The sequence below is a fragment of the Gossypium raimondii genome, chromosome 5, assembly GCF_025698545.1.
Source record: "Gossypium raimondii isolate GPD5lz chromosome 5, ASM2569854v1, whole genome shotgun sequence".
In the NCBI taxonomy this organism is placed as follows: Eukaryota; Viridiplantae; Streptophyta; class Magnoliopsida; order Malvales; family Malvaceae; genus Gossypium; species Gossypium raimondii.
The window spans coordinates 25844177-25871300 of record NC_068569.1 but is presented as its reverse complement, the minus strand read 5'-3'; the positions used below and the strand labels follow the sequence as shown (position 1 = coordinate 25871300).

The 27124-nt window shown below is 34.4% G+C and overlaps 3 protein-coding genes across 6 annotated transcripts; all 3 read left to right on the top strand.

The window, feature by feature from the left end:
• Positions 1–1929: 1929 nt before the first annotated feature.
• LOC105770459 (5-amino-6-(5-phospho-D-ribitylamino)uracil phosphatase, chloroplastic) lies at positions 1930–7024 on the top strand. Its single transcript, XM_012591669.2, has 11 exons — positions 1930–2111; positions 2198–2317; positions 2609–2677; positions 2780–2884; positions 3193–3247; positions 3627–3700; positions 4103–4186; positions 4272–4412; positions 4735–4800; positions 5552–5661; positions 6489–7024. The coding sequence occupies exons 1-11, from the start codon at positions 2016–2018 to the stop codon at positions 6655–6657; spliced, it is 1089 nt and encodes a 362-aa protein (XP_012447123.1). The 5' UTR covers positions 1930–2015; the 3' UTR covers positions 6658–7024.
• Positions 7025–10582: 3558 nt separating this feature from the next.
• LOC105770458 (uroporphyrinogen decarboxylase) lies at positions 10583–14670 on the top strand. Of its 4 annotated transcripts, none has more exons than XM_052631420.1 (6): positions 10583–10842; positions 11811–11917; positions 12627–12737; positions 12869–13057; positions 13516–13641; positions 13775–14670. In XM_052631420.1, the coding sequence occupies exons 1-6, from the start codon at positions 10740–10742 to the stop codon at positions 14288–14290; spliced, it is 1152 nt and encodes a 383-aa protein (XP_052487380.1). In that variant the 5' UTR covers positions 10583–10739; the 3' UTR covers positions 14291–14670. The 4 variants fall into 4 exon arrangements, with proteins under 4 accessions (XP_052487380.1, XP_012447121.1, XP_052487379.1 ...); XM_012591667.2 differs by having other exon boundaries at positions 11802–11917; XM_052631419.1 differs by having other exon boundaries at positions 10583–10845.
• Positions 14671–16017: 1347 nt separating this feature from the next.
• On the top strand, positions 16018–18781 carry LOC105770456 (CBL-interacting protein kinase 18). Its single transcript, XM_012591664.2, has 2 exons — positions 16018–16421; positions 16951–18781. The coding sequence occupies exon 2, from the start codon at positions 17280–17282 to the stop codon at positions 18603–18605; it is 1326 nt and encodes a 441-aa protein (XP_012447118.1). The 5' UTR covers positions 16018–16421; positions 16951–17279; the 3' UTR covers positions 18606–18781.
• The last annotated feature ends 8343 nt before the right edge of the window (positions 18782–27124 follow it).

Here is a 27124-nt window from a genome sequence, read left to right as displayed (position 1 = left end):
TTACCATATAATACAACAGAAATATGCGGCAATTAAAATGAATTGAGTTATAGAAATACAAATAGGAAACTCGTGTCAATCATCGTCGACTCTTGCATTTCCTTACCCTGTTGACGATCCTGCGTCATTTTTATGCTATGAATAATAATTTAGTAATGGTATAATATCAAATTCTATTTGTATCACATTCAATTACAAGGTCATAAATATTTTGTAAATTATTCAATTTAATTCTCTATTTCGATAATCAATCAAATTCACATTAATACTATTCGATCAGTCAATTTATCGATTCAAAATACTTTATATCATCCCATTATGTGCATATGAAATTTTAAATTTTATTTACAAAATTTCCTAAATTTTTATATTTTATTCAATTTAGTCCTTAAAATGGAAATTGTCATAACTTTCATATTTGAGCATCGATTTCGAAATCGATCTCAATTTCATCCTTCTACAACCCTCTAATATCAATAATTTCATAAATGTAACATCAATTTTTCACACTTTAGTCCCTATATTCAAAATCAAACATTTAAATTTTATAAACTAGTCCTTTTTCATTTCTAAGCTTAAAAGTTAACATTTTAACACCAAAAGCTTCAAAAGTCATCAATGATGTCATTTCCAAACTTTAACAGTTTTGGAAACTAATACTAGAATTAGTTAAACCAAGCTTCAACGATCACAAAAAACACAAAATTTATGAAAAACGGGCTTTGTATACCTTACCATGCAAGAGTGAAAATTCAAGCTCTCCAAAGCTCTCTTCAATGGTGATTTTTGATGGAAGGAGGAAGATGAAACAATGTTTTTCTCTTTCCTTGCACCTTTAGCTATTTATTTTTATTTTTATTATTACTTTACTTTTAATTTTAATCGTAGAATTACAAAATTTAACATATTTTAATCAATCAAACTTACCGAACCGTCGACCACCTATTTAAGAGGTTAAATTGCTACTTAGACCTTGTTTCAATTATTATTTAAGTCCTTCAGCAATTAAAATCTATAACGATTAATTTTTATCATTTTTTAATTTAGTCATTATACTTTAATTAGTCACTAATTCAACAAAATTACTTATTCAAAATTCAATTTGCCTATATAATAACTCTTTAAATATTTAATAAAAATATGTATGGGCTCATTATGACGGAAATGAGATCTCAATATCTCATTTTCTAACATCACTGATTTTAGGATCACTAAGCTTGTACCTTAGTTAACTATCCATTTAACAAATTAAAGGAGCAAACTCTGATTAAACTTCATACTAATCTCGTAAATATTAAATAATAATATTTGAGGATTCGAATATAAAAAATAGAGTTTCGAAACCACCTTTTTTAAGACAACTGAAAATTAGGTCGTTACAAGTGGTGTTGGAAATAGAGGTTTTGGAACCCCATTTTCGATGTCTGAATCCGTAAATATAATTATTTAATATTTACGAAATTAATATAAATTTTAATTATCTTTTTGAACATAATCTAAATTTAGAATTTTCTCAAAATGATTAAAAATATAAAACTATAATTTACTCAACCAGAAACCAACCATAGCTGTCCAAATCACAAATCTAATATCCATCCTTAGGACAAAGAATATAAAAAGGATACAATTTAAAACTATGGTGTAGCTTAATTTCATCCAAAAGCTAATTTCTTGATTAAAATTTAGGATATTAAATAAGAAAATTAAATTAATAAATCCAGGAAGAAGTAAATTATTACTTATATATAAATCCAAATCCAAAACCAAAGTATTTATGGATTTTTCTCCCTTTCTATCTCTGCTAATTTTTGTGGAACGAGCAAGCAGAGCTTCACAATCTTGATAGTCACGTGATATCCAGGTGAACCTTACACGTGCATTTCAATTAAAATAAAAATATCCAAAAAACAAAAAACCCCCCCAAAGCTTTATCATTATTATGTTTTTGGTACATAACAAAGCTTTTCTTTCTTTATCTCTCGTCTTGTGTACCTTTGTTTTCCAGGCCAAAGAAAATGGATACTAATTTCAGAACCTCTTCTTCTTTACTACAGCTGAGATCTTCTTTTTGTTTTTCTCCTCCACTCTCTTCTTCAAAGCTGAGATTATCGGTTTGTTTATTTTTTCTTTTCGTCTTTTTATTATCATATTCATTTTAAGTGGTTTATTGATATTAATCGCTTGTTCGTTTTGACAGAAATCAAAGCGGTTGAACTTTGTTCAGCATCGGTTAGTGATAAAAAATTCGTCTGGGTTTGATGAAGATTGCTCTTTTGATGGCTTTTCTGTTAAACCCAACAAGCTTTTCATGCAAGAGGTACCCTTTTCTCTTGTATCTTGGAGTAGGTGGTTCTCGGAAATTGTTTTAATTGTTTTAAAGTAGCAATTTTTTATTACTGGGTATTTTTTTGTGTGATTTTTCTCATGGAAAGAAGGTAGCTTTTCGTTAATATCAGAGTTTGTGGTACATTCCCTGTGAAAGAAGATAGTTTTTGGTAAATTCTGTGAATTTAGTAGAGGAGTTGCTTTGGGTTTAGTTTTGTTTTTTCTTTAAATTTTTATGTGTCGATAAATTTTGATGGTTTTGTTCATGTTTTATGCCCTTTAGGCTATTGGAGCCGAGTATGGAGAAGGTTTTGAGACTTTCAGGTTGGACGGGCCTTTAAAGGTTGATGTGGTAAGGAATTTTAAGTTACTCTTTATTCATTCGATTGGTTGATCTGGTTTTCTACAAGTTTGGCCATGTTATTATCTTACGGATTTCTTTTGGTTCGAATAGGATTTCTTGAATGATAGATTACAAGAGGGTTTTCTTAAGCGAATTCGCTATGCCATGAAACCGGATGAAGCATATGGTCTCATTTTCTCTTGGGATGATGTGGTGGTAAGTCTTAATATTTTCCCTATACAAATAAGTCATATGTTGATTGATTTATACTTCTGATTGACCTTTTATGCATATTTGCTTGGCTTGTTGATTTGGAATTAAATACTATAAATTAAGCTTGTGATATAGTAGTCATAACCAACTAAAATGTAAATTTCTATAATGTAAAATTTTCTATCTTACTTTTACTGTTAATCAGCTTGGCTTTATGCTTGAAACTTCTTATGCTGTGTGGCGTTAGATGGGAGTACCTTGAAAAATTAAATTGAATGTTAATTTATACTGTTTTCATTTTTGGCATGCAGGCAAATACTGGAGCTCTCAAGTTAAATGCTTGGAAACAACTTGCCTTGGAAGAGGGTATGTACATGCACTTTTGTGGCTTCAGTATAAATGCTAGGAATAGAGGAAAGTCGGATAAGTTATGTATGTTGTCATGTATTTTTTTCTTCATAACCTTGTGTAGATGATGAGAGTCTTTAATAGATTCCAATAAATCATCCTTTATAATAGTTAAAGAGGGTTTTAGATTTATCAACATTGAAATCATCTGTAAGCTTAAAGGAGCTTTGATTTTCCTTCCTGTATTAATGGAGAAGTATCTTAGCGAGTTTGAAATCCCCTAACTTGAAAATGGAATTAGATTCCTTTTGCTAATTGAACTTGAAACCAACTATTGATTTAGAAAATTTCCTGCCATATAAAAATCCTAATGTTTTTTTTACTGAATCTTGTGCAGGAAAGGAAATTCCTCCTGAGGCTGATGCTCAAAAGTTGATGCTTTATGCAAGTGCTGATCATGTATTGCATAAGGTTCGGGTATTTTTGGTGCTTTAATAATTTGGATTATGTTTTCGGATGTTCAGCTATTTAAGCAACTTAGTGCTTGATGCTCTTTTAATAATTGGGGATTTGAGAGGGGATGTAGCTTGTCACTGTGATGTGATGTGAAAAGCCAGAAAGTTGCAACAATTATTGTCATAAAATTATTGGTTCTTAATTATGATTGTATTTGGTGTCTTCATTAGATAGTATATCTTTCTTTTTTCTTGTCGTAAAATTTAATCTCAGTTTTAACAAATAAATAGGAAAGAAAGGTGAATTAGATGAGGGTTTCTTGATTTCCCCTTAAGTTCAGCTTTCTTGATTAATCCCATATGCAGTCATATTATGCTCTCTTTTTTATGTCTCTTATGAGTTTCCCAACATTTTTAGATTTTGCGCTGGGAAACCATAGAAAGTGAAGTAGATAGATTGAAGTTGAGGCTCTCACAGATTTATTATGATAATCTTCCAAAGGTGAGTGCTTGTTCAATTGATATAATGGGTTTTAAATTTGTCTTCCAAGTTAACAAACAATATTGCTGCTTTCATCTTCATTCAGCTAAGAAAACCAATGGAAGGTCTAGAAGAATGGCTTGATGCTGTATCTACGGCTCACATCCCTTGTGCTGTGGTTTCAAGTCTTGATCGAAGGAACATGGTTGATGCTTTAGAACGAATTGGCCTCAAGAAGTATTTCCAGGTTCTTTGTATTTCCAAGTATTTTATGTTTCTCTTGTATGGTGGCAACCAATATCGTTGCAGTTCTTTTGCTGTCTAGAGATGCCAATTTTTTTATAAAACTTTTCTACATGAAGACCTTTTCTAATCGTTCCTGTGTTACTGTAGAAAACTGTTCATTTAGGGGAAATTGAATAATATATGGATGATCTTGTGCATTGTATAGTATGGAAAATCTGTTCTTTATGTTCCTTTCTCCAATGATGGTCTCAAGACCATATATAGTCAATGAAATTCAGAGGTAGTAAGGTTCTAATCTGGTAAATTTCTTTAATTGTTCACAGGCAATAATTTCTGAGGAAGATGGTATGGAGTCAATAGCTCATAGATTTTTGTCAGCAGCTGTGAAGGTATTTTCCATTTAAGATCAAGGCTTCATGCATCTCACCTATCATTGTTAGAGTATTTATCCTCTTAATTATCAATATGGTTTGGGACCTACATTTGAGTTTGTCATATTGCTGTGAGAAATTTTTAGATAGTATTGCGATCTATTTTTTCTGGGTGAAATTTCTTTTATTTCTTAAGATGTTTGCTCCAATATTTGGAAAATTTCATTGTTCTCAGTTCTCTTTAAGTAACAAGGAGAAATTTACTGTCTTATGGGTATGCAAAAGAGTTGTCTTCAATCTTTGCTATGTTAACCTGCAGGTGAGTGTTGTATCTGCTCACTTCACAATACCAGCTGCCACTGACATGACTGAGAGTTCTTAATGAAGCTTGAGCGTGTGTTTATTACCGATTTTAGGCTTGAAAGCTTTCCAATATGTCAATCAATTTGAAGCACTTGCTAAATACTATATTCTTTGTAACAGATGACAATTGCAAGAATTAAAATGGTGGTTGAGATAATTTCTATCTATGCCAATTAGGTTAAAGAAACTTTCTATCACTGTTATTTTAGTTCTCTTCTAAAATCTATATGAAGCACCTGCACTTGAATGCATTTAATTTCTTGATTATTGAGAATGGTGGTTGAGTTTTTAACTTGTAGCCATAATAGATGCCTCTATAGAAAGAAACTATTGAAGTTGATTACAGAAGCTTCTTTTTGTTGCTAATTTGTTCTCTTTTTGATAAATTCCTATTAATCCCTTGCAGCTGGATCGTAAACCATCTAAGTGCGTAGTGTTTGAGGATGATCCACGTGGCATTACTGCAGCTCATAACTGTACAATGATGGCTGTGGCATTGATTGGCTCCCACCCTGCGTATGTGTTTCATTAACATAGAAACATGCTATCATTCCTACATGGACACTTAATTGCAGCATTTGATAGAAACCATTTATGAAATGTGATATAGAACCGAACCCCTGTTTAATAATAAATTATCTGATATACTTCTGCTATAGCTTATAGGAAGCAAATAATAAAACAGGGATGTAACCCTTGGTCTTTTACACTTGGGAATAAACCTCAAAGTGACCCTTTTAAGAGTGGTTTTTAGATCTATGTTTAGAATATGCATAGTTAGTGCATATGACAAACGTATCAATGTTGCAAGTTTAAGAGATACTTTACTGGAAATGCAATCAGATTAGCAGAAAGCGATAGGGGGTTGTATTCTTATCGTCCTTTTACTAGAGAAATTACGTGCTATGTTTCTCCGTCTCTTCATTTCATTTCTTGAGTATCCATGTCTGACTTGTCCCAGGTATAGGTATAGGGATATGACTCTCCAACTACTGGCAAAACTTAGAAAAAATTGATCATACGCATGTTTGGTGTATACCTGCATTTGACACACTCGAACCAGAGTAACATTGGTCATGTGAACAATTATGCTTCATTTCAAAACCTTCTCAGGCAGAAGATATTAGTGAAGTAAAAATTAAGCCTTGATAAATGTCATAACAAACAAACATATTGTATGATCAATTTTGGGCAATGTATTGATTTGTTGTGCTTGGTTTTTATGTCATGATTAGATATGAAGGAACTTGTTTTCTTACACTTGTGCACCTTTCTAATCTTTGGGAAGCCATCTGAAACCTGCAAATTGGAAATTGATTGACATGAAAAATGAAAACATGCAGGTACGATCTAGGGCAGGCTGATCTTGCAGTTGGTAGCTTTAATGAGCTTTCAGTGATTAATCTTCGAAGATTATTTGCTAACAAGGGTTCTACTTTCATGGACCGGCAAAAGCAGATCATAGAGAAGACTCCTCCGAAAAGGAAGCTTACGGTTGATACCATCTTCTGAATCATTTTCACCTTCCTTTCATTTCAAAGTTGTCCCTGTATTTTAAGCGAGAGCGCAGTTTAGGAGATAGTTGTATGAGCCATGAGTACATAGTTGCATGATCCATGTTACTCTTCATTTTCATGGTATGGAGATACATGTATCTGGGGCTGAGTCCGAGTAACAAAGGTCCACAGTTTACTTTAAAATTTGATTTAGTTAGGAAAATGTTGTCCCATATATCATTCAACTGATTGTACAGTAGATTGAGTTGTCATCATGTGAACTTCACAATAAACAGCAACTGTTGGAGCAGACGAATCTCTGGACAATCCGGATGGCCATTGTAATTTTGTGCAGAATCAGTGAAAATGATACCCTTTTTGCATTACTTTTAGCCAAAGGTATTTCTGTTTTTTACTCTGCTATTTCATAATGCTTATATCACGGTCCACAACCATAAAAACGCCTTTACGTGCTTGCCAAGGACCAGGACGCTAACGTGAGGTGGCTAAGTTTTAAGTTCTTAATTTTTGCATTTGCCTTACCTAAGCAAATACAAAAAATATGAAAATAGGGCAATACTAACCCCATTCAGGAATTTAATGTCAGCAGAACAATATTTTCCTTGCATATGTTAGCTATTAGAAAAGTTTCTTAATAAACAAAATGAAAAGAAGAAAACATTTGCTTTGGTTACATATCTAGAAATGAGGCTCTTTCAAATGCATGTATTCATATCCAACAAATATTCATATTTGAAACTAAATTGCAAAGCAAGACAAGTGATAACTTAATGAACCTGCACTTGCTCGAGGAGACAACTATCAATGCTCGGTTTCTCATTTGCGACATGCTGAATCACCAATCTCATCGTAAACTCTATCCCCTTTACCTGTTAACTGGACTCAGAAGGTGAATATTGAATAAAAGTGACTCCAACATGGGTAAACTAAAATTTTCCAAGTTTTTCTATATATTCGGAGGACCATAGCTGCCTGCCCCATTTTACTTGCCCATAAGTCCTGATTCTTCTCGTCTGGTTCGCTCACCAATTCTCTCCTAACCATAAACTTATTTCTCCATCATGCAACATGTGGTTTTAGACAATAAAACAACAAACATGATCAAACAGAGAATAAGAAATGCACAAGGAAAACCCGAAAAAGCAATAAGTAGCATATAGAATGTATTGTATTGAAAGAAACATCAACAAGTTGGTTTTGTAAACAAGACGACTCAAAAACTGTTAATTGAAGTGCGAAAGCCGAGCCAGGTTTAGAAATTTGATCTCACCATTCTAAACTACTAGACCAACCACTTCAGAACACATAAAGATACAAACGCCATGTAAAGAATGCTTATACTGAAACACAAACTAATAGCCATAGAAGTTATTTTGAGTTAAAACCAAACCATGCAAATGGAATAAACAGCACATTTCTTGCTAAATTTCCATAACTACACATCAGGTAACTTAGCAGTTCAGGTACGAAAGAATTATAGCATTTCAGGCTCATTCACATTAAGCTACTACCATGAAACATGAAAATATCTGATTCAAGCAAGAGTCCTCACAATAAATAAAGGATCAAGGCATAAAGCAAAGATGGGGAAGCAAGTACGTACAAATTATGCATGCTTTCAAAGGAAAATTAGTAGTTCCCATTCCTAGGAAACTTGGTAAAAAACTAAACTTTATTCTATACGGTGCCTTAACAATATCTCCTCTAGAATTGACCGATATAGCTCTAAAAAGTAAACTCCATCCTAGTGGAAAAATAATATCTATTTTACTTGGACCCAGGTGTGAGTGTCAGTTACAGGTATGTTCAGTTTTTTCTTTCTTCCATATATTTGGAGGATACTTGGAGGGGCATATCCCCATCTCATACTGACATCCGTGTATGCATCGGAAACAGATATCAAATGCAAGTACTTTAAGAAAAATGAAGAGTCAGAGCAGCATGGTATAATACAACAAAAGCAGGTTCATTTTTGCTTTGGCAGTGAACAGAGGAAAACAGCAAAACAACTTTATTTTAGATGAATATGGTTTGATTTCTTTTCACTGTAAAGTAAAAATAATGGATCATATGCATCAATCAATACCAAGAAGTAAAAGCAATTAAAAAACCTCAATTTTTTTTTTGGATTGGAAGTGACCTCAAGTTAAAAATGTCAAAAAGAGTACAAACTGAAACATCACAAGAGTAAAAGAACATCAAACTCCAAAGAAACATCAAACTAAGTTAACATCACCCTTAAAACAAAAATTTGCATGATTTTGTACCATAAAAAAGAATCAAGGAAACTGAAGTTGACAGTAACATCCCATTCAATCAAGCTATCATACAAACATTCAATTTGCTAATAAAACTCAATTAACTTTACACTTTATTAGGGCTTCAACAACATTACTATTCACAGGAAGTGATTAAATCATACTCTAGATGAACTCAGATGGAGAACTGGAATCAGGCTTCCCATTATCACCTAATCCTCCGGGATGCTGCAAATTTTGTAAAACTTGAGGAGGCAAACCTCCTAAACCAGCTGCTAAACCATCATTTGCTGAACCATAAAACTGACAAAAAAGCCTAGCCATAACCCCGAGAATCTGCATTTGGTTCTGGCATGCTTCCATATGCATTTGCATCATTGCTTTCTCATGTTCAATTTGCAATCCCAACAGCCTCTCCCTCCACTCCATCGCCTCCTCTTCGAGCTTTTCTTCCATTTCCCTCCTCTTCCTCCTCTCCTCATCCAATTCCTTCTCTAACCTCAATCTTCTTTCACCTTCCTTCCTAGCCCAAAATAGCTCCCTTTCCTCCAACTCCATTTCCCAATCCTCCATCCTCTCCTCCCTCTCACTCCATAGCTTTTCTTTCCCAAACTCCACTTCCCTCCTCTTATGCTCCCTCTCCATCTCAACTTTCTCTCTTGCAAACTCTCTTTCCTTCCTTTTCTCTTCCCTCCTCACCACCCCATCTCTCAACTCCAATACTTGTGTTCCAAGCAATCCAAAACCCTTGCTTCCTCCTACACCTTTACTTGATTTTCTAACACGAGAAATACCAATATCACCAAATTCCCTCTCCCCTCCAAACTCACCCTCAGGCCCCAGCTTCTCATCGCCACCATCATCCCCATCTCCATCCCCACCAACACCATCATCTTCCTCTTCCTCCTCGAAATCCTCACTATCAATTGCAAACCCCAAGTCACAACAATCCTCAAACAAATCACTCCCATTACCATTACTTTCAATCCCTTTCTTTCCTTTTACTTCAAGTTCCACATCACCGAAAACCTCTTTATACTTCAAAAAGTTTTCCCAATGGTTCTCACCATCTTTCCAATTAAACTCGTCCTTTGAAATCCTAATCTTCTGCTTCACCCCTAAATACTGGTGCCTCATGTTTTGAACCTTAATAGACACATCTCGCCAAGACCATTTGAAAGGAAAAGTAATGGGATCTTGAAGATGATGAACCGAGTTAACATGATCAGCTATGGGCTTGAACTTTTTCTCTCTGGTTTTGAGCTTGGATAAAGTTCCTGAATTGAGAAGATCAGAGTATTTGGACAAAAGGGTTTGTTCTTCAAGCTCTGACCATTTCTTACGTTTCATTTTTGTAGGAAAAGATCTTGGGGAAGGGTCTTGAAAATTGTTTGAACAAAAAACTTTAACTTTGCAGGTTGTCTGAAAATGGCCAAGGCACAGACAGAACTCAGCAAGTTGTTTCGAGAGATTTGGGTTTCGGGATTGATTGTTTTTTTCCTTTTAGTGTAAAAATTAAAATGACAATTTTTTTATTTATAAAAAAGGGTCAAAATAATAATAAAATAATGGGTATGGCATTGGCCAACAGTAAAGTTGAGGTGGCAAAAGGAGACGACACGACTTTGGGACATTTCTTTAAAAGATTACATTTTACCATTTCCTTATCTTTTTTTCTATCTAAACTCTAATTCCCTGTCAAAGACCCAGCAGCAATGAAACAAGCTCTTAATAGATGAGTTGAGAGTTGAGACCCATCTTCAAAATCAAACTCTAACACTGAAACTTTGTCAGGCAATTCTAATTGGAACCAAAAATAATGTCTTGTACCTCAGTTTCTTCTTTTACTGCTTCTCTCGTTGTCCCTTCAAAAAGTTCATCTTTTTCCAATCGTAAGCGCAGATTCATCCAATGCTCTCTTGGTGGTACTCTTCTGTTTTCTTTTCCTTTTAATTTCAACTTTATTTTCAATCTTAAGATTACTACTGTGTTATTTGATTTGGATTTCCTGGTTTTTCTGGCAAGTCAAAATTTTGGAACGTTATAAAATTAGGAGCTCAAGCATGAAAACCTCTAGCCGGATTGGGTTATTTAATGTGTTTTAGTTATGAGTTTATGAGGCTAGTTGAGATGCAAATATGTTTTTAAGTGAATGAATCCCATTTCTAGTCTGGGTTTCTATGTGAAAAGTTGCTTGAAATTATCGATGAGCTAATATCAGATGTGAAAATTAGCAGCCATTGTTAGATATGATGGTGAATGGTGATTAGTTAATTGTGTATAATTTTCTGATGAAGTAGTGGGAATGGTTAATTATAGTTGAAAATTAAATTATGTTAGCTATGCTTTGATGAGACATTGGACAATGGCCTGCTTGCAAATGAGAACAACCATAGCATTGAAAGCCATTGGGGGCTTTTCTTTTCTGTTCCTTTTTTTATTCTTCTTGGGAAAAATCAAAGGAAAAACTGGAATTGATTTTCTTCCATCTTCGTGTCTGTCATTGTTCGTTATTTTTACTGGTTATATAACAATAGCGTGCTTGATACCAATGCATGATCATGATCATGCAATTTAGTTCTATTGTGGCATGTTTCTGTTGATGATTGGTTGAAAAGTATAAACAGTATTAATCTGGTTGAAATTACCTTTGTTCTGTCTGATTTCAGCATGATATATAGTTTCCGTACATTTGCATCGCATCCCCTTGTATGCAAGCATAGCATATTTCACTTAGCTGAATCATTCACACCATTGATTCTCCACCATTCTTATTCTTCAACTAATCTCTTTGATCAGGCCTGACTGCATTATTGAGCCCTATCTATGTTTTGCTGAAAATGGCTGATTTAATAGTTTTACTTGTGAAATTCTGATTTAGGGGCTGTAGTAGAACCAAAAGCTTTAGCAGAACCCCTGTTGCTCAATGCTGTTCGAGGGCAAGATGTTGAAAGACCACCAGTTTGGCTTATGAGGCAAGCAGGGAGGTACATGAAGGCAGGTTTTTAAATCAATGTGGTTTTAAAAGCATTTTTTTTTTAATGTTCTGCATTTACTTTGGAGATTGGATACCTCAAACTGTAATATGTCTGCTTCAAGTTTCTGCTATCAAACCCTTTTTTGAAGAAAAAGAAAAAAGAAAGATTCATTTATATTTTCCTTTGATAATCTAATAGAAGGATCAAAGTAGGCTATATAATATACAAAATGAGGATTCTAAGGTGCACAAAGTATATCATAATTCCTAGCCGTAGTGTTCTTTTAAGGAGCCTCATACATTCAAAATCCAGTCATTAAAGAAAGAGAAGAAAAGAAACGAGAGTAGATTACATGATAATTTGGAAAGAAAATTTCCTAAAGAACTTGCCACGTGTTTTTAAGTTATCTGAAAACCATGCCTTTTATGCTTCTCTGAGATTAAGCATAAATGAAATGTTGTATTTTCTGATATTTGTGCTCTTTTTTTTGTGTGTGTGTGTGTGTTGTACTTTTTGTTTCTTTTTGCAAGGCTTATGCTTTGATACCATCTTTTATTTCACTTTTGATTTATATGCATGCAGATATTTTTTCTTTGACCTTTTCTTATTGTAATTTCAATGTTTGTATCTCCTTTTTGCATCTCAAAGAAGTGAGCAGGTCATTTCTGTTTGTTTCATGTTCCATTTCCTTTTCAATTATGTCTTACTTCGAATGTTTCATATTGTAGAGCTATCAAATAATATGTGAAAAATATCCTTCCTTTCGTGAAAGATCGGAAAATGTTGATCTTGTCGTTGAGATTTCCCTGCAGCCATGGAATGTTTTCAAGCCAGATGGGGTAAGAAATTTTATTTTGTAATCCTGTTTTTTTTTGGAGTATCAAGAGAGCCACCCTCTCCCCTCCTCATATGCCCGTTGCTCTTTGCGTATGCAAGTTATATTTGATCAAATCATTGTATATTGTGACAGGTCATTTTATTCTCCGATATTCTCACTCCTCTCTCAGGGATGAACATACCTTTCGACATTATCAAGGGTAAAGGTCCAGTTATCTTTGACCCTATAGCCACTGCTGCTGATGTTGATCAAGTGAGAGAATTTAGTCCCGAGGGGTCAGTTCCATATGTTGGTGAAGCATTGACAATCTTGAAGAAAGAGGTCTATATTGACATTTCTTATAGTATCATCCTAAATTGAATTTCTTATATTTCCCATTATTTCAGGGCTTGGTTTTCTTTAGTAAAACATTGACATCCTAAGTTGAACATTCGGAATGTTCTTAGATACAGAAGGCAAACAAATAATAGGATTAATTAGAGAAGGTGGTAAACCTTAATGTTCCCAAACAGAAAGGTTTGCCATTAGGTGTCTCTGCAGCAGTATTTTGCTTCAATGATAACTAATTGAATACAAAATATTTATCCCCTAGTGCTTTCCCAGTCCCTTGCATCACCCCCTTATCTATTATCTGAATTTTACAATTGTTTTGTTCTACCATTTTATACAAGGAACTTGCATAATTCTTTTAGAACTTGATTGATAATGCTGTTGCCAACTTAATGCTTCAGTGAATTCAAAAGCTAGTGTAGACTCACCCCGTTCCTTCTTTTTGGCAGGTAGATAACAAAGCTGCAGTATTGGGTTTTGTTGGCGCTCCATTCACTCTAGCATCATATGTGGTTGAAGGTGGTTCATCGAAGAACTTCACAAAAATAAAAAAATTGGCCTTCTCTCAACCCAAGGTAGTTAAGGTTTATGTTTGTTTTTTTGCTTTTGGAACCAGTCCTTATCTTAAATAGCGACATAAGTGTTTTCTGTTTGCCAGTGAACAATGTTATTAACTGGGGTGAAAGTGACCTCCTTTTCCTCCTACAGGTACTTCATTCTTTGCTTCAGAAATTTGCGACCTCCATGACAAAGTATATTCGGTACCAAGCTGACAATGGAGCCCAAGCTGTTCAAATATTTGACTCTTGGGCAACGGAGCTAAGTCCGGTGGATTTTGAGGAGTTCAGCCTGCCGTATTTGAAGCAAATTGTAGATGCTGTAAAACAAACCCATCCGGATCTTCCTCTAATCCTTTATGCAAGTGGATCTGGGGGCTTGCTTGAAAGGCTAGCTTTAACAGGTGTGGATGTAGTTAGCTTAGATTGGACTGTTGACATGGCTGAAGGTAGAAGACGACTTGGACACGATATTGCTGTCCAGGGAAACGTTGATCCTGGAGTTCTGTTCGGTTCAAAGGACTTCATCACCAATCGGATACATGATACTGTGACAAAAGCTGGTAAAGGGAAACATATATTGAATCTCGGTCATGGGATTAAAGTAGGTACACCTGAAGAAAATGTTGCCCATTTCTTTGAGGTTGCTAAAGCAATCAGGTACTAAAAGCAATACCAGATTAACTGTTTTCGGACCGAGTAAAGTTTATGCATCTTCAGGTTTTGTTTTTTCAGCCCTTGATTCTTCATTTGTATTTATCTAGAGAGCCCTTTGAGAGTTCTTACACATTCTCGGATACGGTGCTTCAAGAAAAAGGGAGCCGTAGTAACATAAACTTGTTGGAATTTAGAAAGTTCCGTTTGGTCGTTTTTTTTTAGTTTGTATTTGTTTATGTGCTTGAGCTAACAAGAAACTCTAAATTTGGAAGCATTCTCATTTGAGGCAATGCTGGGGCCTTCTCAGTTCCTGTTTAGAAAGTAGGTCTGAACCTATATATAAAAAGTTTTTTTATAAAAATAATAATAATAATAACTGATGAGTTGCTATTTCGGAGTAGTTTAATTATCTTTGATATTTGATTCAATTAAGTTTCAATTTTTAAAAAAAAAAAAAATACAACAAAATAACTGACAATTTTTTTATACAAATGCATCTAAAATCTAAATTGAATCATTATCAGTCCTATTAAAAAAAAACAGGGGACTGATGGAAGCGTAAGAAATCATGTGCCTCATGTAACTTTAGACTTTGAGTGAAATATTCCCTTCATGTTCAGCTTTGTATATAAAAGGCTATAATAATAATAAGATAAGATATAAATATGGAGCAGGGGATCACAATCTTTGATCCCATCCCGTCACAGAATGCTAAAAACAAACCAAATTTTCCCATCAAATTGACAACAACTTTGGTCTTTTTTTACAGCTTAAAATGATGATGAAATCTAAAGTCATTTGAGAGAAATGTTGAAATAAGCTTGGCAAGCAAAAATGGAGACCAAAAAGAGTTTTAGATTCCAGATTCAGCTTGGATTATAAAAAAGTCAAAACATGTAACATAAATAGAATCTGATCGCTGGTTTATGATTACGGTTTTGGCTTAAAAAATTTATAAGTTGCTTACCTACTAATTTTGTTTGCTAGTAATGAAGTGTCCTAATTATGAATTTTTAAGCTTTCAAGGCATGCTCATATCATATCAGAATATAGTTAAAAATGGTTGGCAACTTTCACTCAACTTCCAGCCAAAAATAAATTATTTCCAGACCTTCCAATCACCAAATTCTGCTCAGCAAATATGCTAATGCCACCTCAATGATCATTTCTATATACACATTATGTGAATAGTTATATACATGATTGGTGAGGTCTACCTGTACCAATTGTGCACATCCAGGGGAATTTTAACTCTTTTAAAAAGGATTTTGGTAAAATTGTTCTTTTAAAACCTTGTTAAAAAATAGTTGATGCCAAGCCTTGTTATTTATCTCCCTTGACTCTTTTGAAAAGGATAAAAGAAGAAATGCAAAGGAAAATGCAATCATAAGGTTCAGCCCTTGAGGCCAACAAGGAGGCCTACCAACCCCATAACCACACAAAAGTGTTGTACAAACGTTTTCAAAATTTAAGATGTGGGGTCCAGGAAAATTTTATGGAACATTCAACCCTGTCAAGACCTGACACCAATCAAATATTTAATGACTCCAATCCAAGGGTTTCATTTTGTCCACCAACTGATGTCTCATGTCATCTGTGAACTAGTGGCCTTAAATGGCAAACCAGTTTTGGAGCCAACACCCCAAGAGTCTATTTTGTAGGTTCAATAATGGTGTTCCAATTTTCTTCAATTAATGCCTTAAACCTTCCTTATTGAAAAACTAAGAAAAAAGAAAAAGAGGGTTTGGTTTTTGAAAGAAAAAAGAACCTGCCATTTCTCCCCCCTTTTAGGGTGACCTTTTGTTTTCGTTCTTAGAAAAAAAATTTGAAGCAAAAGCAGAAAGATTTTGAAGTTTATTCTAACAAAAATGGACACTGAATCCCCAAAATAGCCTTATGATTTTTTTTCACCATTGCTTTGCATGTCAGTTTTGACTGCAGTAGAAAAGACAGGCTTTTGTCTTAACCCACACTTTATATAACAAAGCCTTTCTTTATATAGCTCAAAACCAGGAACATCAATTATTACATCTCATAATATATTCATTGTACTTGCAACAATTGTGTCTTTCATCTCCATCCTTCCACCACTTCCTCAAAAGTCCATCTTCCTCAGTTTAGCCCTTCTTTTTCCTTCATAGGTGAGTTCTTCCTTCTTTCTTTACTTCTCTATTTTTTGGCTGAGTTTCTTTGTTGAATCATGTTCATCTCTTGGTACTTTTTTTTCTTTTGCCTTCTAAAAATCTAAGCTAACATGAATTTAAACTGTAAAACTATGCTCACACCTTTAAATGTGATCCAAAAACAATGTTCTGTTCTTTTATATGTTTTTGCTTTGCCTTTTGGTCATATCTCAACTACCTTTTATTTGCTTAGAATGTTCTTTTTCTCTTCAAGATTTAGCTCTAGGATCCATTGTATATGTCGTCCATCCATACCTGTTATTTCTTTATCTTAATATCTTCAGTCCTTTGATTATGTTGATGAAATATTGTGTTAGCTTTAAGAGTTTGTTTCCATATCTTAATTTTTGTCCATCTTGGTTTTGTTCTAATATTTAAACTGATTTTTCTATTCATTCTCTACTTTGAAGCATGAATTTGGAACGCATATATATGATGCATTCCTGTTGATTAAATCATTCTTGACTTGTCTCTTTGTGTGATTTAGACTGCTTCCAGACAGGTCCAGGGAATGCAGAAAGATGTGCTTGCATGCTGTGAACTTTTTATTTGAAGCACATAAAGTTGTATCCGGTTCTGAATTACCCGCATTCATTCCCGATGATGTTGGATGCTCAACAGACAGCAAATTCATTCCCTGTATTCATATTGTAAATAGAGTTGAAAGTAAAATCTCTGCCATGTTGAAGGGTGACCTCGTTGAAGACGGTTGAGCACTCCGGTTATAGCCACTCCTGCTCTTTAGATGTTATACATATATATAGTTACTGCAGGAGATAAAAATTTATCTAAGGGTGTTAAGATTTGAACTTTAGAATGGAAAATAAAGGGAAGGTGTTGATGCATAAGTATGAATTCGGAAGATTGTTAGGACAAGGAAACTTTGCCAAGGTTTACTATGCAAGGAATATAAAAACCAGTCAGAGTGTGGCGGTTAAGGTCATCGACAAGGGGAAGGTTTTGAAAGTGGGGATGATGGACCAAACCAAGAGGGAGATATCGGTTATGAGCCTGGTTAAACACCCGAATATCCTGGAGCTTTATGAGGTGATGGCTAGCAAGAACAAGATTTACTTTGTTATGGAATATGCCAAAGGTGGTGAGCTCTTCAAGAAGGTATCTAAAGGGAAGTTGAGAGAGGACATGGCAAGGAAGTATTTTCAACAACTGATCAGTGCAGTTGATTTTTGCCACAGCAGAGGCGTTTATCATCGGGATCTGAAGCCGGAAAACTTACTCCTGGATGAAAATGGAATTCTTAAAGTGTCGGATTTCGGTTTGAGTGCGCTTGCAGAGTCTAAGCATCAAGACGGGTTACTCCACACAAGTTGTGGAACCCCTGCTTATGTAGCGCCTGAAGTTATAAACCGAAAGGGTTATGATGGAGCCAAAGCCGATATCTGGTCTTGTGGGGTGATCCTCTATGTTATGCTTGCTGGTTATCTGCCATTTCATGATTCGAATCTAATAGCAATCTATAGGAAAATAAGCAAGGCAGAGTACAAATTTCCTAATTGGTTTTCACCTGAAGTGACCAAGCTGCTGTCAAGAATCCTCAATCCGAATCCAAAAGCTAGGATTTCAATCGCGAAAATAATGACAAATCCGTGGTTCAGAAAAGGGTTTAACTCGAAACCAATTCAGAGTAAAGTTGAAAAAGTGTTGGTTCCAGCCGATATCGATGCAGCTTTTAGTTCTGAGACTAAGTCCAATGCATTTGAAGCAAAGAAAGACATGGCTAAGGTAACTAATTTGAATGCCTTCGACATCATTTCTTTATCGAGTGGATTCGATTTGTCCGGACTATTTGTGGAAAATGACGAGAAGAAGGAAGTGCAATTTACGTCGACACATACGTTCTCTGCCATAACATCTAAACTAGAGGACATTGCTCAAAACTTGAAGTTGAAAGTTAAGAAGCATGGAGGGCTAATGAAAATGGAAGGATCCAACGGAGGTCGAAAAGGCGCATTGGCTATTGATGCCGAGATATTTGAGTTTACCCCATCTTTCCACTTAGTGGAGCTGAGGAAATCCTGTGGTGATACATTGGAGTTTCGAAATATGTTTCAACAGGATGTTAGACCAGCACTGAAGGACATTGTTTGGGCTTGGCAAGGTGAGCCGCTTCGCTCATCCTAGCCGTCTTCAATTCAAGTATTATTTGCATAATGTTTTTAATGTTTCTCTTTGTTGAATCATTGTTAGGCAATTCAAGTTGGATTTCATTGTGTGATTCTGGCATTTGGGTGTTGTTTAGTAACCATTTTATTAATGTTTGTGAATGATATCTAAGTTCGGTTGTGTTGTGCGGTTAATGTGTGAAAACAACAATCCAGCTTTACTGTTTTTTCTTTCTTTCTTTCTTTTTTAATTTTTTCAGTCTAGGGGTACATGAATCTCATGCACTCTTAGTTATTAATAAGATCATTTGTGTAAAATAAAAAATATTAAAGGGTTTAAAAATAAATATAAATAATTTTATTTGTTAAAAGAATATATTAATTATAATCATTAAACATAAACAAATACAAAACTCGAAATTCAAAACCCCAAATCCGATTTCAAACTCGAAGGCAAAGGTAAAATTTTCTTTTAACCTCCTAGGATTACTGCATTCGTAAATTGATACTCTCTCTTTTTCTGCAATTCTCTAGAAAAGGTGGTTATTGCATTTGTGAACTGATACCATCTTTTCTTCCCGAATTCTCCAAAAGAGATTTCCGAATAATTTCTTCTCTGATGGTAATTCATAGCTAATGCAAAGCCAAATTTCTCTTTTGACCCCACAAGTAGTCGCAACTGAACTGATACTATCTCCTCCTCAGTGATTCTCCAAAAGAAATTTACAAATTTATCATGATTACGGCATGATTAGCCAGTTTGGACTTGATGGTGCCATGATCAGCTTTACCTCCATAGAAGAAATCAGGAAACATGTTTTGTCTTATTTGGATTGTAAGCAATATGATATTGTTTCTTGCGATTCACAGTTTATCACAGATGGTAGTGTTTTTGTTGTGGTAACTAGCACTTTTACTATAAAGAACGAAATGATTATCAAGTTCAATCAGCCTTTCATCTTTACACAGATGGAAACAATCAATAGTTATTTCATCTCCAATGATATTTTCAAATTTCTTGATGAGATTGAAAAGGGAAGTGCTCTTCTTATCAAAGATTTTCCAACTGTTGTTTTTAGTTCGATAACTGATCCTATAAAAAGTTCTTCAATCACTCTCTGTTAAAGGCGTCCTGACCGCTGTTTCAAGTTCGACACAAAATGGTGTGTCAATCCTTCTTACCGAATATGTGAGCTGTGCCTCGTATTTGTCGAACAGTTTGCAGGTACTTAACACAGCCCGTATCGCGACACAAGGACTTCAGTATCGCAACACTAAAATCAGTTGGCAACGTCATGACGAGAAGCTTCCCAATGTTCGATGTCGTGATGACGCGAATGGGGACGTTATGACGTGGCAATGTGTTTCCCACAAAAACTGGGTTCTTCTCCTGGTTAAACTCTACTATCTTTTCTCAATCGAACTCTGACTATTTTAGGAATATTTTAGTCGTTTTAGCCCTTTAAACTTAGCCTATTTAAAGGAGTCTTGTATCCTTGTTTCGAGAAGACAATTAAAGATGTACTACAAAACTTTTCTTTTGGGGGCGACAAGATGTAGTCGCAGATGAATAGAGAACTCTATGAAAATTGGGGTTTTGTTTTCGGGGTATGGATTTGTACCTTTAGTTCATTTAGGTTTATTTTATCTATATTATACTCTCGCTTATTTATTCATTTAGTGAAAAGATGAAGTCTCATTAATCCGTGGTTTTTATCCTCTTCAGAAGAGTTTTCCACATAAAATAAAATGTGTTCGATTTTTTCTACTTTTTTTTGTTTGTTTATACGGGTCGATCCCCAACAGAATATGTTTCAATTACTGTTTTGACTCCGGTACAATAAGATGTGCCAACTTTTCATATAGAAAATGTTCCAAATTCTATTTCGAATTTGACACAATGTGACATGTCAACTCTTCATATCGAAGATGTTCCAAATGCTGATGTTCCCATTGCTGTTTCGAGTCCGAAACAGCATGATGTTCCACCTATTCATATCGAAGATGTGCCTGTTCCGAGCTCGACACAGAATGAAGTGGAAACTGTTGGTATCAATGAAGGTCTATCATCTGTTTCAGATTCAACGCAACATGATGAACCAATTTTTGCTATTGAAGACCTTCCGGCTATTGTTTCGAGTAGGACACAACATGATGTGCCAACCAACGTTCTTCCTAAGAAGACATGGGGCATGCTTTGGATGAAAACAATGCTTTGTTCAAGTTGCCGGCAATTAAACCTGTCCGAATAGCAGTTCAAGAGTAGAAAAGTGGAACGGAAAATAAATCCGTTGGAATAGCACTCAAGAGTCGAACATCTAGTAATTTAGCCATTGGTTCAAAATCTGAACAACTCTACGAAGCATTCAAGATTTTTGGCCAAATAAAAGTTCAGATTAAACTTGATAGACTGAGAAGGTTGCATGCTTTCATTGAATTTGAGTCTTCAAGTTCTCCATAAACTGCAATCTAATTTTCATTTATCAAAATTGAGAACCGAAAATTCACTATCGAATAGAAGAAATAAAGTGATAGTGAAAGTTACAAGTTTTATTAAAGCTCTATCGATCTTGAAATTTTCCCAGCATGTTATTATCTTGTTTTTGGTTATACATGTTTCAGTTGGCACTGTCCCATTGTAGCACTTAGGTAACATTAACCATGATAAACAAATTTTTATTATGAAAAGTTATTATAGTTTTCTCTTTTTGTTTTGACAGGATTATTATTGTAAAGACCCAATTTTATCCAGCCCAAATAAGAAACCAAAAAATAAATAAACAAAATAAAAAATTCAAGTTCAATTACAAAAGCGGCCCAAATATAAAAAAGGCCCAATACAAGCCCAAATGGCCCGAATGAAAAAAAAACTAAAGACCCAGTGGCCCACAAACATGAACTTTTCAAAAATTCAGAAACCGCCACTCCTCTCATGTCAGCGTGCTTGCCGCCCGAGGTGCGCTTCCAACCGTCGCTGTTGACCGCGCACCGTCACCTGCAAAGAGAAAGAAACAAACAGTGGCAAAAATAGTAGAAACAATAGAAAAGAAAATAGAAAAAAAAAACAATAATCTAATGTAATATTCGGCTACAAAAGCCATAACTATCATGTATTATTTTTTTTATAGAGAAAGCAATCAAAAAAATAGAATACAAAGAAAATTTCAAAGGTGATTTCCTTATTTTTAATCTATTATTATTATTTTTTAAACATAAAATAAAAAAAAGGGTAAAAAAAACTTACCAGACTGTTTCATATTCCTCCGCCGTGAGTGGACGAGGACGTCGTCTTCGATGAAAGACGGTTCTTTTGGCGTGAGACCTCCAAATTGCCTTTTGGTTCGTCGGAGGCCTAGTCAGGAAAGAAAGTGTTGGGCACCCTTCGAAACGCAGAAAAATCGAGAGGTTTTTGGTCTTTTTTTGGTTTTCAGAGGTTTTTGCCTCATATCTGGGCTGAGGGAAACAAAACGGCCAAAATAGGCCTTTTTCATGAAGTCCGCCCACTGAGGATAGCGGTCGCGGTGGCCGTCGATCGGTGGCTGTGGCAGAGCAACGGCGGCTCCTGTGGTCGACCTGAAGAACATTTCAAAGAAAAAAAGAGAGAAGGGAGATTTTTTAAAAAAAAAAAAAGGAAAAATGATTTTTTTGGGAAATTTTTTAACTTAAATAGGATAGGGGAACGACGTCGTTTTGGCCTGGTTCTATAAACTCCAAAACGGTGTCGTTTTAGTTATGATCGACCAACCCGACCCGATTGCTTAGCAGGGTCCGCATGTTTTCGCAGAATGGTTTATTTGTGGCCCTGGTCCTCCCGCTTTTGAGCGCATCTTGATATTGTCCTTTTTACTTCTTTTTTTTCTATTTTACCATTTAATTTAATTTTATTTTCATTTGTCCAGGGGCCATTTTAGGAAATGGGTACCTGAAAACGGTGTCGTTTCAACAAAAATCGATTGCCCGACTCGAATCACCCCCAAGATCTGCGTGTTTTTTAGGAGGGGGATATTTTTAGCTTTAGTCCTTCCGCCTTTTGAGTTATTTTAATCCGGTCCTAATTTCGTTTTTTTTCCTTTTAGATTATACCATTTAATTTTTGTTCGTTTTCAATTTAGTCCTCAGTTTGTTGACCCTCTAGGGAAAGACACGTGTCCCAAGTGCTTGGAATAATTACCTATTTGGCCCCTGTTATTTTCCGCATATTATATTTTAGTCCTTCATTTATTTATTTTTACAATTTGAATCGTATTTTTTATTTTTTTAAATTTTAATTTAGTCCTTTACCTTTCTTAAATTTAGACATTTTAATTATTATTATTTAGTTTCCAGCACATTAACTCTGTTATTTATATTTCGACCTTTAAGTTATACAATTTACATTTTGCTCTTGAATTTATCGATTATTTTATTTTGGTCTTTTATTTTTAATTATTGATATTATTAATATTATTAGATAATCATTATTGTTAATTAATATTAATTTTGTTAAAATTCACTCAAAGAATTAATATTTTATAAATATAACTATATTATTATCATACATTTTATATTACTTCACTATTAGTATTATTATCATTATGAATATTATTAATAGAATATTTTCTTATTTGTTTCATTATTTTTATTTGCACTCATTATATTATTGTCATTTCATTTTGATATTTATGTTATTTATTTTGTTAATGTCATAATTTTACCATCCTCAAATATTGTCAACATTTGCTACATATGTTCATTTGTTCCTTTGCACAAATGCATAAGAAATAATTTAAAACCGAGGTAATATTTTTTTTATTTTGGGGATCTGAGAGGTTGTGCTCCCAACTTACGGAGTATAATTTATTTCTTGAACTTAAGTAATTGAATATCCTATTTAAAATAGAAACACATAGGATTTAAGTTATAATCAAATGGCGATTATTCTTGTTGTCGAGGATTCGAGACATCGTGCCCTAATTTATGGAACGTGATCTTTTCTTCTCGATTAATTCGAAATAAAGCATTTTTCCACAAACTTTAATTTAGTTGGCAATATTTTAATAAAATAACGTCATGCAATGAGGGATTGTATTTTAAATTCTTTTTGAATTTTCAATTTTCAACATCAAGATATTAAGTAATCAACTAGATACCAATTTTGGGCGTTATGAGGGTGCTAATCCTTCCTCATACGTAATCAACTCCCGAACTCATTTCATGGATTTTTGTAGACCGAAAAGTATCGTTTTAATAAATCTAATGTTTTATTAAAATAAGTTTTGAGGTGGTCCAATCACACCTAACTAAAAAATATTGGTGGCGACTCCACTTTCTTTTTTAAAATAAAAGAGTTTCGACAATAATTTATTGTTTAATTATGTAACAGCCCGATTCTGGGCCTAGTCGGAATAGTGGTTTCGGGACCACAAATTCGACGAGGGAAAATATGGTTATTATTATATTTTTATGGTCTACAATTTCACGGAAAATTTTCGTAAAAATTTCGTTCGAAAATTTCGACGTTTGGGCACTCAATTTAGTCAAAAGGACTAAATTGTAAATAGTGCAAAAGTTGAGTTCTACATCTTAGAGGTGTCTAATTGTTATGAAATTTTAAATTGGAGGTCTTTATGTGGTAATTAGACCATTAGTTAGTTGATGGACAAAAATAGACATAAGAAATGGGTGAAATAGATTTTTTAAATGGGGCATTTTAGTCATTTGGTTATTAAATAGAATTAAATGGGAAAAAGATGGCAAAATATGCTCATCTTCTTCATGGTGAACGAAATCAGCAAGGGGAAGCCATATTTAGGGTTTTAAGCTTTCAAGCTCCATAGTAAGTGATTCTAAGCCCGTTTTTAATGTTCTTCGTATTTTTGGAGTCCGTAACTTGGTTTAGCTTATTCTACCATTAATTAGTGTTAGGGTTCATATTTGGAAAAATATCCATAGGTGAAATGTGTTTATTTTGCTGTTTTATGGTGGAATATGAAGCTAGAGATTTTGTTAAACAACTTTTGCTAAGCAATTTTAAGCAGCGGGTAAATAGACATAATCGGTAAAAATAATTAATATTCAAAAGTATGTGTTGGAGTGGGAATTTGATGTTGCCATAGAAGGAAAAATGTTCAGCATGTTATAAAACTTAAGAATAAGTGATGAAGTTTAATTTCCGAGCTTGGGGACAAAAGTGTAATTATGCAAAAGTTTGGGGCAAAATTGTAATTTTCAAAAGTTGGGTGGTGGATTATTTTAATAAATGTGAATATTAAACGAGTTAAATTTGCTATTATAGATCAAGAAAGACGTGAAGAGTATATCAAGCGGGAAAAGGAAAGATAGTGGAGTAAAGTGCAAAATTACGATATTTTGCACCGAGGTAAGTAAACACGTGACTTAATGTATTATTTTGATATTATTTGATATATGTTGAGATTTATTTGGAATTAAAATAAATGTTTGGCAATATCCTAAAAATGTTGTTAAATCGGAAAGGTGATAAAGGGTTGCAATATATGGGTTATGGGTTGAACACTCGGAATAAGCCGTAGTATGTTGTATATAAAAGGGTTCTTGTGTCTGATTCCCGATTTATGGGTGGTGCTATGTGCGTGATCCACCATATCTTTGAAATGTGAAAGGGGTTGCTATGTTTGATTCCCAGGGGTTGCTAAGTCTTGATTCCCGATTCATTGGTGGTGCTAAGTGCGATATCCACCATATCTTTGAAATAAAAGGGGTTGCTATGTCTGATTCCCAGGGGTTGCTAAGTCTTGATTCCCGATTCGGTGGTGGTGCTAAGTCGGGATCCACCAATAACGGCTAACATTCGAGTGTTCAACGAAAAGTGCGGAAGATGAATATTGCCATATGGTGGAAAATTTTATGGGGTAAATATTGAGTTGAATACTAAATCGACCCATGTATGAGATGGGAGAAAATATCAAAAAGCATAAAAGGAACGATTTAATTATAAACTGTGTTGAACAACAACAATTGGGTAACTTTGAAAAATCACCATAAATGGTGGAAAATGAATGGGAAGCTGATAATATATGAAATTGAAGTTGAATGTATCTATTCTCATATGAAAGAAATAGAATAAGCAAAGGAGTTGTATTTTTGGAGATATCTGAATTTTCTTTGAAGCAGTAGTGGATTGACTTTGAGATCCCTGTTCTAAATTTGGAAAATTACCAAAATTGTAAAAAATAATTATGGCATGAAATTTATATCCTAGAATCCTTATTGAGTCTATTTTTATTAGAAACAAGCAAAACCATTTTCAAATTTTGTACAGAGAGTTAAGTAAATTTTAGTGAGGAAGGGTCGAACTGTTAGGCGTTGAAACAGGGAAGGTTTAATGAATAAACTGTACTAATTGGCTGGTTAAAATTCTGAAATTTTATGGTGAAATTTTATATGAGTCTAGTTTCAGGAAAATTTACGGAACTCAATTTGGAGCCCTGTAGCTCCAGATAAAAATAAATTAGCGACTATGACGAGAAAAAACACTTGCTAGAAATTGCCTAAACAATAAAGTTATTCATGAATAAGTTTATATTTTGGTATAGTTATGGGAGTAATTACTTATTTATCATGTGTTTACTTACTAAGCTATATGCTTACTCGATTTTATTTTCTCTTGGTTATAGTGACTTCCAACAACTCGGAAATTGGAGCGAAGTCGGACAATCATCTACACTATCCTTCACATTTGGGGTATTTTACTACTAGTGTTCGAAATTTTATGGCATGTATAGACACTTTATGTAATGTGGGATCATCATGTAAATATATGTTATGGTTCCTTTTAAATGTAGTGTTTATTAATAGTTAAACTATATGTGTGTTTATACAAATGAAATTGGTTGGTATATTGGAATGTGTTCTAAATTTGCAGGAGGTTTAAGCAAAAATAAGTAGGAATCTTTGTCGAAAATTTTTAAAATTTAGTAATACCTCATACTACTGTTAGGTAAGGAATACGGGTAAGGGTGTTACATTTTAGTGGTATCGAGCTACGATTTAGTCGGTTCTCGGACCAATAAAATACGTGTGGAAGTCGATCTATACATGCCATAAAATTATTGTGATAGTGTGATGATTTACGACAATTTAAAATTTTGTTTTATATAGTAAATGGATCTGATCGAAGTGTGGCGAGATGATGTTGAAAGTAATGTGTGGCTCTCGCGCAAGGGACCGCATGAGAGAAGAGAGTAGACATGAGACACATGGACGGGATGAGGCTCGGAAGCCTTCCTCCGAATGATGAGTGATTGGTATATAGAATATGTCCGTGTAAATCGAATGTTCCTCCTCCTCCACCCCTCCTATTCCTCAACCGGTCCCCGTAGCTCCACGGAGTGCCAATTGGTGAGATCAAGTAAGCCACTGTTGATAGAATTGAAAGCATGAAATTTGAAGATTTGAGGCCAATGTTGATGATGATCCGGAAAAAGCCGAGTTTTGGCTTGAAAATACTATTCGGTATTTGATGAATTATCTTGCACCACGAAGAATGTTTGAAATGTCTTTGTGTCTTTATTGAAGGAT

Coding starts and splice junctions, on each gene's coding strand:
- LOC105770459 (XM_012591669.2), top strand. CDS start 2,016: ATGGATACTAATTTCAGAACCTCTTCTTCTTTACTACAGCTGAGATCT. Junction 2,885..3,192: donor TCTCTTGGGATGATGTGGTG/GTAAGTCTTAAT, acceptor TTTGGCATGCAG/GCAAATACTGGAGCTCTCAA. Junction 4,413..4,734: donor GCCTCAAGAAGTATTTCCAG/GTTCTTTGTATT, acceptor AATTGTTCACAG/GCAATAATTTCTGAGGAAGA.
- LOC105770458 (XM_012591666.2), top strand. CDS start 10,740: ATGTCTTGTACCTCAGTTTCTTCTTTTACTGCTTCTCTCGTTGTCCCT. Junction 11,918..12,626: donor AAGCAGGGAGGTACATGAAG/GCAGGTTTTTAA, acceptor TTCATATTGTAG/AGCTATCAAATAATATGTGA. Junction 12,738..12,868: donor ATGTTTTCAAGCCAGATGGG/GTAAGAAATTTT, acceptor ATATTGTGACAG/GTCATTTTATTCTCCGATAT.
- LOC105770456 (XM_012591664.2), top strand. CDS start 17,280: ATGGAAAATAAAGGGAAGGTGTTGATGCATAAGTATGAATTCGGAAGA.